Consider the following 17,641-nt stretch of genomic DNA (forward strand, 5'->3'; position numbering starts at 1 on the left):
AACACCATCCCAGGGCCTACAGCTCCTGGAATGGTCTCTTCAGTTAGGCAAAAGCTCTTGATTTTATCGTAGGCTTCACCCTTCTCCCTCTTGTTAATGAGCATCTTCATTTTGCCCAATACTACTGCAGTAGGCAAAATAATGGTTCCTAAAGATGTCTATGTCCGAAGCCCCGAAACCCTTGAAGGCGTGACCCTACGTGGCAAGAGGAAATCTGCAGGTGTAATCTTGAGATGAGGAGATTATCCTGGGTTGTCCAGTGGGCCCAAGGTAATCATAACTGCCCTGGTTAGTAGGAGGCAGGGATATCAGAGAGAGTTTTGAAGATGCTATGCTGCTGCCTTCGAATATGGAGAAAGGGAAATAAGCCAAGGAGCGGAGGTGGCCCCTAGAAACTGGAAAAGGCAAGCAAAAGGATTCCCCCAGAGTTTCCAAGAGGAATTCCTCCTGAAATTTTGGTTAAGCCTAGTGACACGTCTGACCTAGAGAAATATAATGCATTTGTGTCCTTTTTGGCCACTAAGTTTGTGGTAATTTGTTACAGTGGCAGTGGGAAAATAATACAACTCCATTTTAGAAATAAATTAATGTAAGAATCTATCTGTTCTCTTCTCACAGAAGCAGCTCATTTTCCTGAGTCTATCGTCTTTTCTTATAACACAAGAAATGACACGGATTTCGGAACAAGGAAGGGAGATGCTTTCACCATCTTGCCTAGTCACTTTATTCTGGGGTGTTTTTGCTCACTTATTTATTTTTGATAGATATTCTTCCAGTGGTAAAAATAGAGCGCTCATAAAGAAAGATGTGAGAAAAAGAGACGATATTCAGCATAATTAGCTAAGTATCAGTATTAGTAAGGGCACGTGGAATGTTAAAGCTGCCGCTGGTCAGAAATAGTACGCTTCTGTTCAGGAAAACAGCAGAAAGTGTGCATGTCTCCTCCAAAGCCGAGACGAATCCAACAGACTCTCGTTTGCCCTGAAGGCAGACAGTGAGTCCATACTGCAGGCTCTGACCAACCGTCTGGGAAACAAGAGGCAGGGAAGAGGGCTCGGACTTTCTGAGGAAATACAAAGCGTTGAATAAAGTGCAGAGTGCAGAGAACGGGGGACCTTTTTTAACTTAAGAATTGTTAGTCTTAAATAAGATCCTGACAAAAAAGTCCAGTAACCCTTGAAACACAAATAGAATCCAGCATTTGTATCCAGAGGTACGTGCGTGCAGCTGAGCAGTCTGGGGCATCCCTCAGACCCTCAAAGAAATGCATAATCCTAAAATAAGGGTTAAGAACAACTAGTGCTACGACATCGTCATCTTTTATTTAAGAAGTTTCTACACAGGCAGTGTTCTGCACAGAAAACTGTGAAATGTTCTATTTCTATTCTATCCAGCTCATGACTAAGCTGATGCCTCCAGCCAAATAATCACATGTCAGGATCTCATTCGATCTTGCAGGTCAGGCTGGTAAGAAGGGGGCTGGGCAAGGATTACCTAAGCAGTGCCAGCAACGGCTCCCGAGTGGGACGTCCGATTCCTCCCTAGGCGGTTCTTCCCTGCTGTGCTGCTGGGCCTACGGTTCTGTTCTGCATACACTGACTTTAATAAAAACACTAAAGGTAAGTTCTTGGAGAACATAATTCTAGCGACAGGGATGCCTGCTCTGTGAAAGATTATACATCATTTTGGGAGCTTGCCTATATTCACAATGAAAATCATCAAATGAACAGATAGCAACCAACTGATTCTAGGTGAAATATATTTTAAGTCTAGAAGCTGTTGATTACAAGGTAGGCCCCATCTCTTCTACCTCTTTCTAATGGATATCCGAAACTAGATTGGAAAATAAACATAGATGTGGTTTGGCTCAAAAATATTTTTAAGAAAATAAGGTAAGAATACAAAAACTGCTTGTACTAAAATACCAACTTAGCAAGCTCATCTCATAGCAGAATCAGTCTGGTATACCTATTAAGACAGAAGTTGGCAAATTATAACCCACAGGCCAAACAGGGCCCATTACCTGTTTTTATGCATCCCAAGCTAAAAAATGGTTTTTACGTTTTTCAAAGATTTTATTTATTTACTTGAGAGAGACAGACAGAGAAAGCATGAGCAGAAAGAGGGAGAACACACTCCCTGATGAGCAGGGAGCCCGATGCAGGACGTGATCTCAGGACCCCGAGATCATGACCCGAGCTGAAGACAGACGCTTAACCAACTGAGCCACCCAGGTGCCCCAGTTTTTACATTTTTTTACATTTTTTTAATGGCTGGAAAAAATCAAAATATTTTGTGACATGTGAAAATTATATAGAATTCCAATTTCAGTGTCCACAAAGTTTTACAGGAACACAGCCGCACTCATCCGCTTACCTATTGTTTAGGACTGCTTTTGTGCTAAAACCACAGAACTCAGCAGCTGCGGCAGGGACCACAAGGCCCATAAAGGCTGAAATAGTTACTTGCTGTCCCTTTACAGGAAAAGATGCTTGCTGCCCTGCGGGTTCGGAACTCCAGCTGTAGCTGTAGCTGGGCGGCCTGGTGTAAGTGGCTTAAGCTGTGTGCACTTGTCTCTCCGCCTCTCCCTTACAGGGCTGCCGTGTGGATTCAGAGAGTAAGAAAATGCGAAGTACATAAACGGCAGCATGTGGGCACCTCATCCGAGTTAGCCAGCACTCACTTTATTATAGCTGCTGTTTGTTGTTACCAAAATTACACGAATGCACCTTTACTAGGGAGGGCATTCTACCTGCCTAAACCCTTCTGGAAATCAGGGTTGACACTAATTTATAGTCTCACCTACTCTTAAAAAATATCTTTTTATTAATTGGTCATAATATTTTTGAAATTTGTCCCAGTCTCCTTCCCAAATGAAGACAGTCATCAATCACTGTGGCACTCTAATGGGCATTAATTAGAAGTTTAGCTCAAAGGACAGTCATTTTTAATGTTAGTGTCTTGTTCTGTCCTCATATTTCAAAACCATTTTCAAAAATGCATCCCAGCTAGAGACAGTGGCAAGAGAGATGATATATTCCAATTCTGCTCCCTGTTTGACAGATAATTAAACTAGGATTCATAGGGGTCAAGCAACTTTCTCGAAGCATAGGAAACGCTTAATTAAAATGAACATTCACTGACTTGTATTTGGACTTTTGCTTTGCACTAATCCACCTGCAGGGTGTTTTTTTTTTTTTTCCAAACAAAAGCTTTGAACTTATTGGCCTGAACAAAAATTCCAAACAGTTTCTAGTCACACAAGTAGACAACTTACCATGACAATTTCTGTTGGTCGTGATGCTCTTATTTCATTTAGAAATGCCACAAATACATCCAGTTAATGCATTAAATATGAAAAGGCTTGCTGAAGACACTCAATTTATTAATGATTCAGGAGAACTTCCTAAAGCATCTATTTGGAATTCATTTATAATGCATTTCACAGCTTAGCTTTGGTTCCCACAAGGCAAATATTTATCAAATATTTCTCTGTTTTAAGTCCTCCCTTTACATTTATTTGTAGAAGAATACATTTTTTTCCCCAAATAAAGGCTAAACTTCCTAAAAGCATCCATCCGTCTATTGTGATTTAATGTGCATTTCCTGATAAGGTGACAGTAATGGGCTTTCAGATATAACAGAGTACGCTGTGCAACCAAACAAAAGAATAATTATTAAATATAATAGCTGGCTATAAATTGAACATGATACACACTGAGTACATCATAAGTATTTATTAGAGTAACCATGGTAATTAATAAACACAGTAATCAACACAAGGGGAAACGACATCTGAAAACCCTGCCGTAGCAAGAAGAGCTCTGTAACTCAGCTACCAGTGAACCATACATGACCAAATTAGTATTTTCAGTATGAAAATCAGAGTATCTGGCTTGACTAGTACCAGTGGACTTAAGAGAGCAAGAGTGGAGGATATCTTGAATCAGACTACCACTGTCCCGTCCCACCAACACCGACAACTGATGGTCTCTGGTTCCCACGGCTTATCACAGCTACAGGGTAATACCTGAAATGAGAGCATTGGCTTTGGAGTTAGAAACATCTAAGTCTGCACCCAGTTCTTCCATCTCTGACTGGGAAAACTGGCTCAAATTAGTCTCAGACTATTAAAGTCTCTACGCCAACTATAAAGAAGAAATAACATGTACGTGTAAGAGTTTTGTGTAACTAGACTCACCGCGGTGATCCTTTCGCAGTGTGAACAAATAGCGAATGACTATGTTGTACACCTGAAACTAATAGTGTCACATGTCAGTTAGACCTCAATAAAAATATAACTTTAACAGAGAGTTGCTGTGGAGATAAAGGTACGATATGTCGCATACTTGGCTGAATATCTGGAACGAAGTCCGTATTCAGTAACTGGGTCTTCTTACTCTACTGATCCTACTTCTGTGACTTCTGAGCCCGACATCACACTGACTACTGTTATTACTTCCACTACTACAACCCCTAGGAAGTCACTGGACCCCACTCCTTTTGGCCAACATATGATTAGTGGTCACACGTCAACCGTAGTAATTCAGATTCTTTGTATCTACACACATAAGCCCACTAGGCTAGCTAAAATTAAAAATAAATAAATAAAACCTTCATATACTACTGGTGAGAATGTAAAATGGGGCAGTCACTGTGGAAAACAGTTCATGTCAAACAAAGAGGTACCATATGACCTAGCAATTCTACCCTGAGAGACATGCCCAAGAGAAATGAAAACATGTCCACACAAAAACATACACAAATATTCACAGCAGCATTATTCAAAATAACAAAAAAATGGAAACAACTCAAATGTCTATCAATGATGAATGGACTAACAAGATGTGGTAGATCCTCACAATAGAATACTATTCAGAAATAAAAAATAATGAAGTATTGATACGTGCTACGAGATGGATGAACCTTCAAACATTATGCTAAGTGAAAGAAGTCAGGTACAAAAGATCACACATTACATGATTCCATGTTCAGAATAGGCAAATCCATAGGGACAGAAAGCCCATTAGTGATTGCCAGGACCTGGGAGGAAGTGTAGGCTGAGGAGTCATTGCTAGGGGGTATGAACTTTCTTTTTGGGGGGATGACAACGTTCTAAACTTAGATAGTGGTAATGGCTGCACAGCTCTGGGAATATACTCAAAACCAGTGAATTTTATGGTGTGTGAATTATATCTCAAAAAAGCCGCTTTAAAAATAGAATTAATCAGGGTGCCTGGGTGGCACAGCGGTTAAGCATCTGCCTTCGGCTCAGGGCATGATCCTGGCGTCATGGGATCGAGCCCCACATCAGGCTCCTCCGCTATGAACCTGCTTCTTCCTCTCCCACTCCCTCTGCTTGTGTTCCCTCGCTCGCTGGCTGTCTCTATCTCTGTCGAATAAATAAATAAAATCTTTTTTTAAAAAATAGAATTAATCAAGCACATAAGGGCAACTACATACCTGGGGGGGGGGCAGAAAGGAAGAAAGTTAGTCTTCCGGATCTACTCCGCTCTGCCAGGGAGTGTCAGCACCGTCACACGAACCTCCTGGGAGGACAGGCAATGCGGGCTCAGCATAAAGGACAAAGTAGGGTGGGTGAGGAGTGAACTCAGCCCCCACCCTCCACACCTGCTCTCCTGTCATGAAGTGGGATATTTATGATAACAAGCAGAACATAAGAGGACTAGGAGTAGGAAGACTATAAGCTCTAGAGTGGAAAACCTCTGTTGAAAAGCTGGGGTATAAACCTGGTTCCCCACATGCCAGCTTGTGATCTTGGACGAATTACTTAACCTCCCTGGCCTTCAGTTTCCTCACCTATAAAATGAGTCTAATAATCACACCTCGTATCCCACGATTGCTGTAAGGATACACTAATGCACATAAAGCCCTCACAAGAGTGTTGTCTGATACAAACGGCTATCACACTCATCATCATCATCATTGGTATCATTCTTTGGGTTCGACAGGCTGACTCGACTCTCAGCAGTCAGAGAGGGGATGCAGCGCAATCACATAGGCACACACGTGCCCTCCCAGGGGAATTCTAATCAAACCCACCAGGGAGCGTGGCCTTGTTCCTTACCCATCTACCGATGCACTTACATTCATGAGGCCTCTTCCTTAACACAGACGCTAAAGGCACTTAGAGCAGCACAGGGTGTTTGCACTGGCTGATAATATCAGCAAGCCCTGAAGTGCTAGAGTCAGGCAAATTTTGGGGTGTTCTGCATACGTTACTTCACTGAATGTTCACAATCAGCCGACAAGATAGGCATTCTTAACCACATCACTTTGCAGATAAGGAAGAGTTCAAATATACTGAATAGCCACCAACTTAATAACACCATTCAAGAAGTCAGAGCTGAAATTCCAACCCAGATCAGGGGATCCTGCGTCACTTTCCAGTACATTACACGGAAGTGGATTTCCAGTGGAAGAGTAATTAGGAGAGGAATGAAGAATGAGAGAAGAGTACTTTTGGACTAACACAATTATTTCACACACTCAAGTAACAGGATGCCAGAGTATATGCAATGCCATTCACTCCTTCACGCATTCATTCATTCACACATTCATTCATTCACACATATATTAAGCACCTATTATGTGCCAGTATCAATGATAAAAACAGTCTTGGAAGGATACGGACTTTAAAAGAGAAAATTACAATAAAAAATAAAAATAATAATAAGAGAAAACTATAGAAGAATATGGTCAGCATATTAGTAAATGAACAGAGGAATGTGCTGGACAATGAGGAGATCAGGTAAGTTTCAACTGCGTTCTCAGTTGCAGAGATAGTCCCACCCACTGCCTCCAACTTCCTCAAACAAGAATTCAGAGGAAAACACCTGACGCCCATTTTCAATGCCTTTTTCACATCTGGAACATTGATGAATGGAATTTGAAGCCATACTTCTCAATCTCCTCTATGATTTGTTTCTATTCGGAAAACTGCCAGCCCACAATCTTTCCCCCTGTACCTCATGGGAAAGGACAAGCATGTTCCCAACTGCCGGGCTGACTAGGGGAGGGTGCAGAATGGAGGGTCCATGGCAGAAGGGTCCATCCCAGGAATGGGCTGCAAGAAGGCAGAGGCTGTTCGTGAGACCAAAAGTGCACCACAAGCCCTAAGACATTTATATCCATTTCAGGATTGATATATTCTCACAGACTGAATGGTATGTGGAAGCAATTCATTTCACATTTTATAAAGCACTTTTCACAAGACAGAGAGCATCAGCTGCATAAACACAACTTAATTTAGTCCTAAAATCCTAACGGGATTTTCATTGTGCTCACAACCACAGAGATAACACTTAAGGTTCCAATCCTGTCAAAGGGACCAAGCACTTTTCAACTCTTTCCCTGTAGTAAAGGACAAGGCAATTACCATGAAAGAGAAAGAATAAGGAGAAGATACACAAAATATTTCTTTGGAAGGATCAGCTAAATTCTCAGATATTAAAAGGATCAGTGTTGAGATGGTAAATAAGAAATACACTAAATTCACTTTAGGAACTAAAGTTTTTCAATTATTTTAAGGTAATGTGTTAACCCAATATGATCACATAAATAAGGTGGCAAATACATTCAACAGATAACACAGTATGTATCTTATGAATCACAAGAAAATAATCTGTCAGTTAAAATTCTAAGATTTGATGTATTATTAAGATTGAATGTTTCCTATAAATGCAATAATTTTATAATGAAAGTTAAATGAGAATTCAGAGAAAAAAACCTGAGGCTCATTTTCAATGACAAAATATTCCTGAATTTTGGGGCGCCTGGGTGGCTTAATCAGTTTAGCTTCCGACTCTTGGTCTCAGCTCAGGTCATGATCTCAGGGCTGTGGGTCGAGCCCCGTGTGGGGCTCCGCAATCAGCGTGGAGTCCGCTTGGGATTCCTTCCCTCTTCCTCTCCCTTCTCTCTCGCACTTTCTCTCTGTCTCTCTTCCTCTCAAATAAATAAGTAAAAGCTTAAAATATTATTCCTGAATTTATAAAGTAATTATGATATTCCAAAGTCATTCCCAGAGAAAGTGCTAGAAGAGTAAGCCATGAAGAGCCACAAATAAGAATTTAAGCAATTCTTAAGCAAAATTCAGTATAGAATAAAACATTAAAAACACGATATGTGGGAGAAAATACCTATAATGTATTAGTCCTGAATAGTGCTCAGCATAATTGTTTTCATTTGTCAAGAAGAATAAAAGATATTGCTAATTCTTGATAATCTATGGTGAAATACTCATCTCTAAATTTTACTAAAATATATGTACTGATTATTCTTTATGAGATGAAATAGAAATAGTTTTCAAATTCAGCATATAGCAAAAAAGATTTATTTTATATCATAGCAAACTATATCAAACTTAAGTGCCTCTTTCTTGATAATGCCTATTAAAAGTAGTTGACTTGAATCTTTTTATTAGTATGAAATAAACTGTGTTTGGATGGAAAATAATTTTGAACTGCCATATGCTGTAGATTTATTGACTACCACAATGGTTAGCTCTCTATAAAAAAAATGAAAAGCTTCCGTTTTAAGAAAATTTCATTTTGAAGATGTGTGTATTTAAAAAAATAGATTTTACAATAAGGACAGTATAGAAATCTGTTCAGCAAATATTTTCTTCAAAATCTAAATTTTTGTTTTAGCTACGGTGACTAAAGTCCTTTTGCTCATTTTTCTTTGATCTAACAAAGAACAGTAGAAAATAAAGACTTAATTGTTCTTGTTAAGGTGTTTAATGACTATTTAAAAAAAAAAAAGCTGACACTAGCAATAAAAGGAAGCTTTAAAAAAAGAAAAAAAAAAAGAAAGTAAAAACGTATAAAGTCTGAAGAGCAAATCCAAAAAGGAACATGTTAGAATCCCTCTCAAAACCAGCTGTGTCTAATCTACAGATTCTCCATGTCAGGTGCACATCAGCCAGCAATCTCTGTATCCAGGACCTGGGACTAGGAATGGTATCAGTGGAAGTTTTCTTCTCCCACTGTGCCAAGAAACCAGAGCATCTTAGGAGGAGTGGGGACACCTGCAGCGCACTCCCCGGAAGTGCGTACCTTTACTCGCTGGTCATCCACATCGATGACCGTAGCAACTCGAATGAGCCTAGGGTTCCGTCTGTCCACCGCTTCAAGTCTCATGCTCGGCAGAAAACCGTGGGGCGTCCGCTGAAACGTCATGAGAGCAAAAGTCAGCAAAACCCAACTGCTCAGACAAGACACGCATGCTTTCTAAAGTGCAACTTTTCTGACTTTGCATTCAGACCCTTCATACAACTGGAATTCAGGTTGAAGGGCACATAAGGCTTATGCATATTATTTTATCCAGTTTTATTAAAACCTGTGACAGAAGAAAGAATTTTTTGGTCATTTTCAAGATGCTAAAAAGAGAGTAAATCATAAATTCATTGATCACAAGATTCAGAAAAGTTTCTAATTTATTAACAGTTTATTTATTTGTTTAGATTTTTTTTCTCTGAAATTAACTTTATAAATTAAGAAGCTGTTGACTATTCTCACTGCCCAGTTTTGGAGTGTATGACCAAGAAGACAAAATTATTTAGTAAATAATTAGAAAAGATAAACATAATCCTTTATAAATCCAAATTTTAAAACAGATAAAAGCTGCATGACCTTCATAGTTAAACTATTTAAAAATCATACCACAATGTAATTTAAAGCCATAACCTGTGCTTTTGTAACATAAGCACGTTAAAAACTGCATTAATTTAAGCTTTCTTCCAACTCTTAAAATGCTAGGAACCAGGAGTCTATAATGATGGACACTCAGAAAACACTTAAAAAAAAACTGAATGGGAAAAAATACACTGGGACTTACCAAATCATTGACACCAAGGAAATTTAAAAACCAAAAATCAAAGTCAAAAGACAACTCCAACAGTGTTCATAGGATGGCAAAAAGTTTCACTTTGAAAGCTATTACACATAAAAGAATTCAACTGACCTTATTGAAAATGAAAGTGTATTGAATTCCTCAAGTCTAGAAATGGCAACAGGAAAATAAAGCCTTCATGAGACATGAGTAATAAACAGATCTTTCTCCAGTACCAGGTTTGTCTCTCTCCAGCTTTTGTGGAAGCATATTTTCTTTCAAAATGCATTATTACATCTACTAAATGGAGTACACGGACTATAATTAGGTCTTTGATGCTTGAAAATCTTTCTGCTCTCCCCAAGGTCGCTGTCCTGATAACAAAGGTAACAGTTTCATACTGCAGAGGCCAAAGATGTATAGCGTGAGGTGAACCCATAATAACCCATGTCAGAGCCTGGAAGTTGCATTTTTAACTGAATCATAATTTCATTTTCTTGTAATTTTCTTCTTGGAGAAGTAAAATGAGTTTTGACAGAAAGCAAAAGAGAAAAAGATAGTACAAGCAGCTGGTATTTTGCTTATTGAGTTTTTGCAATTCTTAAAGTCCTTTCAAGCACTCCAGGACTTCTAGCCTTCTTAATTTGATTACACTTATTTTCCAAATCCAGCCTACTACATGATGATTTTTTTTAAAAAAATGAAATAGCATTTTGTTTCAAGTCCCTTGTGATCCCTAGAAAACTTTTTGTAAATGAAATTGTATGTGGAAGCTCACTATATAAAATTCCGATTAAAGATGTGTCAGAAAGCCCAGAGCACACAAGTTGAAAGGGAACAATTTGAAAACCACTTTAGACATAAATATCTCTAACTAGACTATCAATGCACTGTCTTTTACCAAATAATTTTTGCTTGGTTCAACCCGGAATAAATGTATTAAGGACAAATCTGAACTTAAAAATTGGTGTTCTAACAACCGCTAAAGCAATGTTTCCCTCAAAATGGAGAAAAGCTGGGCACACACAGGCTACATACAATTCACCTTTTTTATTATGGCATCATGGACATTCAAACAGTCCCCGAGACTGTGAACGTTCAGAGTTCCCACCTGAGGGATGAATACAAGCAGAAATGAAGGACCCCACCCTCATCTGAAATTGGTGAGGTCCTTCAACTACACTAGGGCCAGCTACTGGGCTTTTCAAGTACGGAAATCATCATTCCTTTCGTGTAGAGGAACAATAGTAAGTGAGTCACCTCCTTTGTGGTTTTAATCGAAAACAAGGCAAATCGGTTATGAAAATAACACCTGACTTTAAAAAGAAAAATCTAGAGTAATTTAAAACTGCCAAATGAAGTCAACATGTGCATTGCTTAAAGGTGAGAGTGTATTCAGATACAAACTTACCATTTTAAAAACTTTGGCAGGAACGGCATTAGTTTGAGTAGCTTCCAGATAGTCTGTCCAGGAAAAATTTTCTGGATCAGGATAACCTGAAAAATACATGTACATATCAAAAGATTATTCACTGACATTTTGATTCACATGTACCATAAGACAGCTGACCTATTGTTAACTGAATGCTCACTCTTTAATAGCCCTTATGTTAAGAACCTCACATACATTACCTAACTTGTCTATTTTATCTGAGAGGGCCAGTTCATCCCCACTAAGGCAAGCGAGCACTCACTCACTGGTTTATTCATTCACTCAACAAGGTTAAGTAGGTTGGCCAAGGTCAAACGGTGCTGTGCATACTCGGCAGAGCCAGGTTACACCCAGAAGCCCTCCTTAGAAGTTTGAAAAAAGCTCAGAATCACTGTCTGACCTCAGACCATGAACTGATAATCTTTCTAATTCCTCCAATACTTCTGCATCTGTTAGGGTTTTATTCCCTTAATTACATCTCTGTAATTACAATTTCTCAGGTTTGCCATTTGTAATTGCAACATAAAAATACATATTGGTATAATATGGCATAAAGCACTCCATATTTTAAAAAAATTGGGTTTCTTGTTTCTCTCTACATCTGTGTTATTTTATTCCTAATTACATTACACTACCTATTATTGTGCTGTTTTCTTTTTCCTTTAAAGGAATAAGTACTTAGATTTATTCATCAGCTCTACTGTATTCGCTTCTCTTCTCTAATTATTTCATTTGTTGCTTTTACTCTTATTACTTTACTCATATTTCCCTTAGGTTTGTTTTTACTTGTCAAATTGAATTACAAAGAAAAGTAATTTATTTTCATTTTTTAAATAATAGAAGCATTCAACACTATGAACTTAACTATTGTTGCCCCTGAATACAGCTTTAGACACCTGGACAAACTTTTATAAAATATTTATTTTTCTCACTTTTATTTTCTCAAAAACAATTATTATTACAATCTGTAATTGTCACCTTCATTTAGTCAGTGACCAAATATTTATTTAAGAGCTATCTCAAACGGTTAATGTTTGTAGTTGTTTAAAATTTTTAATAATAGTATCTAGTTTAGCACATGGCAGTTTCAGAATGTCACATGGTCTGTACAAGTCCTGTTTGGGGACTTTAGGATTTCTTTTTGGCCTAATATTGGATATACAGTTAAAAAAGATTTTAAGTATGTAGATACACATACGTATATGTTTTAAGGTATAATATCAGTATGCACGAATTCAATGTAAATAGCTATATTATTAAAAAATCTATTTTTTTATTCAAGTAAAAAGCCTGAAGCAATGTGCTAAAAATCTCTAAAATAGTTTTTCTGCAGTGCTCTACTATCTCTGGTAATTTTTTCTTCGTATTTAAACTTTTTACTAAAATAAAATATATTTAAAGAAAAATAGACAAATCAAATAAACAGCTTGAAAATTATTCACAAAATTAGCACAACCCTGTGACCAGAACCCAGGACACCCCCTTCACATCGTGCTCTCTTCTAGTCACTGCCCCCTCTCTGCAAAGAGAAACTCTCATCCTCTAAGATTAGCTCTGCTTGTTCCATTTTTTTCCTTTGTGTAAGTGGAATCATACAGTATGTGCTCATTTGCAGTGGACAGCTTTTGCTCAGCACTCTGACTGTGAGGGTCATGGGGACTGCTGTATGCAGAACAGTTGTTTTCACTGCCGTATAGTAGTCCATTGGGTGAAGGTCTCACGATTGATTTATTCATTCTACTGGTGATGGTCATTTGGGTAGTTGTGATGTGGGAGCTATTATGGAGAGTGCTGCTGCAAACATTCCAGTACATTCTCTTTGGTGACCAGAAATATACACATCCGTTGGAACGCATCCAGGAGTAAAACTGCTGGATCATGGGGTATTTTGCTCCATATTTTTTTATCTTTTTTTAATTTATAATAATATTTTTTTTATTATATTATGTTAGTCACCATACAGTACATCCCTGGTTTTTGATGTAAAGTTCGATGATTCATTAGTTGTGTATAACACCCAGTGCACCATGCAATACGTGCCCTCCTTACTACCCATCACCAGCCTATCCCATTCCCCCACCCCTCTCCCCTCTGAAGCCCTCAGTTTGTTTCTCAGAGTCCATAGTCTCTCATGCTTTGATGTTACATTACTTAGCACAGAAAAGCATATGTGATGTTCACAAGTAATTGTGATTTTTATTTAACATAGAAAAAAATGTCCCTTTTGGACACCTTGATTGCATTTTGCATCGAATTCCTCTTTTTTACTAAAAATTAAATTGTATGCCATCTTGTTACTTTCTATTTTTGTTTTCTTGATAAAATTTTCCCCATCTTTTTTACTTTTAAATTATATTATTTCAGGTATATCTATTTTAAACATCTTCTAAATGGATTTTGAAAACATTTACATTTACTTTCATAACTGGTTTGCTTTATCTCACTTTTGTAAACATGTTTTAAGCCGGAATTTTTTTAAAAAGCTCTTTTAGGGTTTTTGTCCTTGTCCATATGTCCTTGTTACATACCTTCTGTTTCATTAATTATTTCTATACTTCATTTACTTTTGTAGCTCATATTTTCATATTTTTAATGACTGTCCAAACTCATTCCTTGTATTTTGGATTTCCACATTTCTGCACGGGTTCTGAATATGCTCATACCTCGCCCTTCAGCCCCAGAGTCCCCTCCTCCCTGCTTTAGGTTCCTCACCAGGGGCTGGGCAGCAGATTCCATGGAATGGTGACTAAAGAAAGCAGCGTATGGTGGGTTGAGGAATGAACAAACGTGCAGTGACTAAGAGGGGAAGCAATTAGTGCTGCTCCAGCCCCTGGAAGAAATACTGCAGGCTGCTATGAAAGAAATCATCTTTTTCACCCTTTTTGTGATCAGTAAGTGAAAATAAAAAACTGTCACTGTTTTAAATGTTTCTGATGCAATAACGGCCTCTACGGCACTCTCCAGAAATGAGCTATGTATGTACAAAAAAAGGAAAACATGTATTATGTACATTTTCCCTGTTCAATGAGCCCAAGAAGAGAAGAATGTCTCATTGCCTAGGGGGGCCTGCAAAAGCCACCTGCTCCCCTGTCTTTCTCCTGGACCCTACCCTGAGTCCTGCTCCACCTGGGGGTGGGGGAGTCAGAAGTGGACGAACAGAGGAAGGGGCAAGAACAGATACTTTCACACAGCTGTGTGGCAATGAGACAGAAGCTTTTCAAAAGTTTAAATTCCTTCTAGTTTCAAGAAATATATGAGACCACTCCATGGAACAATAGCCTTTAACCTCTTCACTTGTCTCCAAGAAGCAATATCTAACTGGTTTCCCTTTCTTAGTAACCTCTCTACTGAGTATTCCATTTACACTAAGTCATTTATTCCTCACATAGACCGTGAGGTGTGGCTTTTCATCCACATTTTATAAGTGAGGCTCAGAGAGAACATGAGCAACTTGCTCAGTGTTATACAGTTAGGAGGTGGAAGACATGGGATTTGAACAATTATGTCTGACTCCATTACCCACACACTCAAGCACTGTTTCCCCCTAGTACTGTAACCCAGAGCTCCATGGTCCAAGCAGGTCCAACCTCGAAGGTCTCAGGACTGGGAGTGTGAGCTCCCCCTGGAGGCCAAGGCCTAGAATGGCAAGGGTGAGAGTGAGAACATCACTGGATTGGAGGCAGGCTCGTAGATACAAATACATTTATTCACGTCCCACCTCTTTCCACACTAATGAGAGATTAGCACTTCAGAGATGGGCAAAAGCTGAGAAAAGATGAGGTCCACGGTGTGGCTGTGGGCACAGGTGGCTAAACCAAACAAGGAAAATGTGTCAGATGTTTGGATCAAGGAACTACAAAGCAGGGCACCTGCCAGGCAGCCTCTGGATTTTCCCATGGTACTGGCAGTTCTCTGGAGAAGAGGAAGACCCAGGTGACAAACTCTTCAATTAATGTTAGCAAATAACTAGAAGGCAACCAGATGATAGCCAGAGGAGGGAGGAGGTGTGGTGGAGTGGAAGGGCTTGCGCCCTCAGGGAGGAGAGGCTTCTCTGAAGAGCTGAGAACTGTTCTAGGAGAAGCAGTGGGACTATTCCGGATACGCAGAATGTGCTATCCTAAGAGGGCGATGAGAAAGCGCTGTGTGAAAAAGCTTCGAGATGGAGGTCAATCCCAGTGGTTGGAGTCACAAAAATTGAGGGTCAAGAAAAAGCCCGTAAAGAGGATACACGTATGGGGATGGGCACAAAAACGGAGAAACTTAAGGTCAAACCAAGTTAAATGTAAGTTAGAACATACCTCAATCATGTCATTCCAAGGGCTACTTCTATCACTCAGGGAAAAGCAAGTCCTTACCACTCCGACCTCTTCTCCCTTTCACTCTGCTCCAGATCCAACTAGGACACAGCCAACTTCCTCCCTCCTCAAGGTCTTGCACTCGCTGTGCTTTTACAGGGAAGTTCTCCCCATGGACCCTCCAGACTGCCCACCTCACCTCCTTTAAGTTGTTGCTTGAATATCACATCCTCAGTAAGTCCTTCCCTAACTGCCTGTATATATAAAACCCCCGTCTCCAAATACATGTGCCGTTCCTAACCCCATTACCCGTTTTATTTTTCTCCATAGCACTTGCCACCAATTAACGTCTTATATAAATATTTTAATATTTGTTCTCTCACTTTATAAGAACGTAACTGCCTTATAACAGGGATTTTTTCACTTCACTGCCATTTTCTCTAAGTCTAGAACAGTGCCTAGTATGTGATTATCACTCAATAAATATTTGGCAAATATTTGCTGAATGACTGAAATGTATTTCTTAATAAGTTTGCACTTGATATGGTGGTGGCCACGAAAGACAGATATGTGAGCCAAAATTATATTGGTCTAGTCTCAAAATAATGAATGGAACGCTGATAGAAAGTTGTTTGCCTGCTAATATTGGTGGTAGTCAGAGGCGCCATGCTGACGCTCCCACACCAGTACTGGCGAGATTCCAAATAGCACTCCAGACTGGACAGTGCCAAGGGAAGGCAATCTCATCTGTGGCGTCTGTACAAGGCAAATGCAATACTCAACTGCTGCTTCCATATTAGAAAGATCTGATGTGTCAGATTGGTTATAGACTCTTCTTATAACCACATCCTCCATTATTTTACCTACAGGAACAATAGCCTCAATAGAAACATAGTTTAGCCCCTGAAACAGTCTAAAGAATTAGGATAACGAATAAATAGCACAAGCCCTTAAGTTCCTGGCATTCTGGTCTGTGTAACCTGTCTCATGGAACCCAGAGAAGCATGATAACCATAATTATATCAGTGGCCAATCCAGGAACCAAAAATCATAGGCATCCCAGGTCAAGCAGTTTTCAAGTAATGGACAATAGTCCTCCTGTTTAATAACCAGCAATAAAAAAGGATGTGTCAAGAGTCTTACTGAGAAAGTTCAGTCAGCACAAACAGAATACTGATGGGTTTAAGGGGGCACTTCATCTAACTCTTCATTGTACTGATGAGGAAAGTGAGACCTGGCATTTTAAGTGACTTGTCTAAGTCACGACAACTAATAACGAAGCCAAAGCAAGAGCCCTTGTCTCCTGACCTGCAAGCTACAGAAACCAAGACATCTGAAGAGTCCCTTTGAGGTCTGGTGAGTGCTCTGTAGGCTGCCGGGCACTAAGGCCAAGAGGAAGCACCCACAAGGGAATGAGAGCCATAGAACTAGTCATGCTGAAGCCCTCACAGGCTTTGGCCATCATTTCAAGAGAGTGGATTTTCTAAGAATGCCCCTCCCACTGCCTATTTATTTCCCCATTTCAGGAAGCTCTGACAAGGCAGGAAGGAACACATCTGAAAGTCCAGGCCTGGCAATGGTAGAGACTGCACACAGTCCCCACTGACTCCTCTCGGTAGGTTCTGCACACATGGAGCGGCTTTTTGTGGAAACGATCTTAACATCGGAAACGCTAGTTTGCCCTGTTAGACAGTGGTGCACTATTTAGTACAAGACAAAAGAAATACAAGACATAAGGACAATCAGTTATCTCAATCACTGCTATGCCTAATTGAGGTGAAATCAATTTTGTTTTCAAAAAATAGGTTGAAACTGACCTCACAGTGATGGTACCTTAAATGCCAGAAGTCTTGGACTCCTGTTCAGCTCATCGCAATCAAAGTTAAAATATCTTTTCTGACCAAAGGATACAAGTTAGACTCCCTAGTATTTATAACAGTATGTCAGATTTATTTCTTGATCATCAGTTCCTAGACAGAGCTTTCGATCTATAGAATAAACTATGAGTACTTCAAGTACTTATCAAGGAGCTCATTTTGTAATTGATTGTTCTGCTCAAAGT

At 39.3% G+C, this 17,641-nt stretch overlaps 1 protein-coding gene across 3 annotated transcripts in view; it reads right to left on the reverse strand.

The window, feature by feature from the left end:
• Window positions 1-17,641, reverse strand: part of L3MBTL4 (L3MBTL histone methyl-lysine binding protein 4) — a 416,563-nt gene that overhangs the window by 216,215 nt on the left and 182,707 nt on the right. For all 3 annotated transcript variants that reach the window (XM_087869962.1, XM_087869961.1, XM_045781801.2), the window contains exons 11-12: window positions 11,264-11,349; window positions 9,078-9,188 (exon numbers count right to left, since the gene is read on the reverse strand). In XM_087869962.1, coding sequence (XP_087726088.1) covers window positions 9,078-9,188; window positions 11,264-11,349 — 197 coding nt within the window. The remainder of the gene's footprint in view (window positions 1-9,077; window positions 9,189-11,263; window positions 11,350-17,641) is intronic.

This window comes from Ursus americanus, chromosome 19 (genome assembly GCF_024610735.1).
Source record: "Ursus americanus isolate L20-20 chromosome 19, mUrsAme1.1.p, whole genome shotgun sequence".
In the NCBI taxonomy this organism is placed as follows: domain Eukaryota; kingdom Metazoa; phylum Chordata; class Mammalia; order Carnivora; family Ursidae; genus Ursus; species Ursus americanus.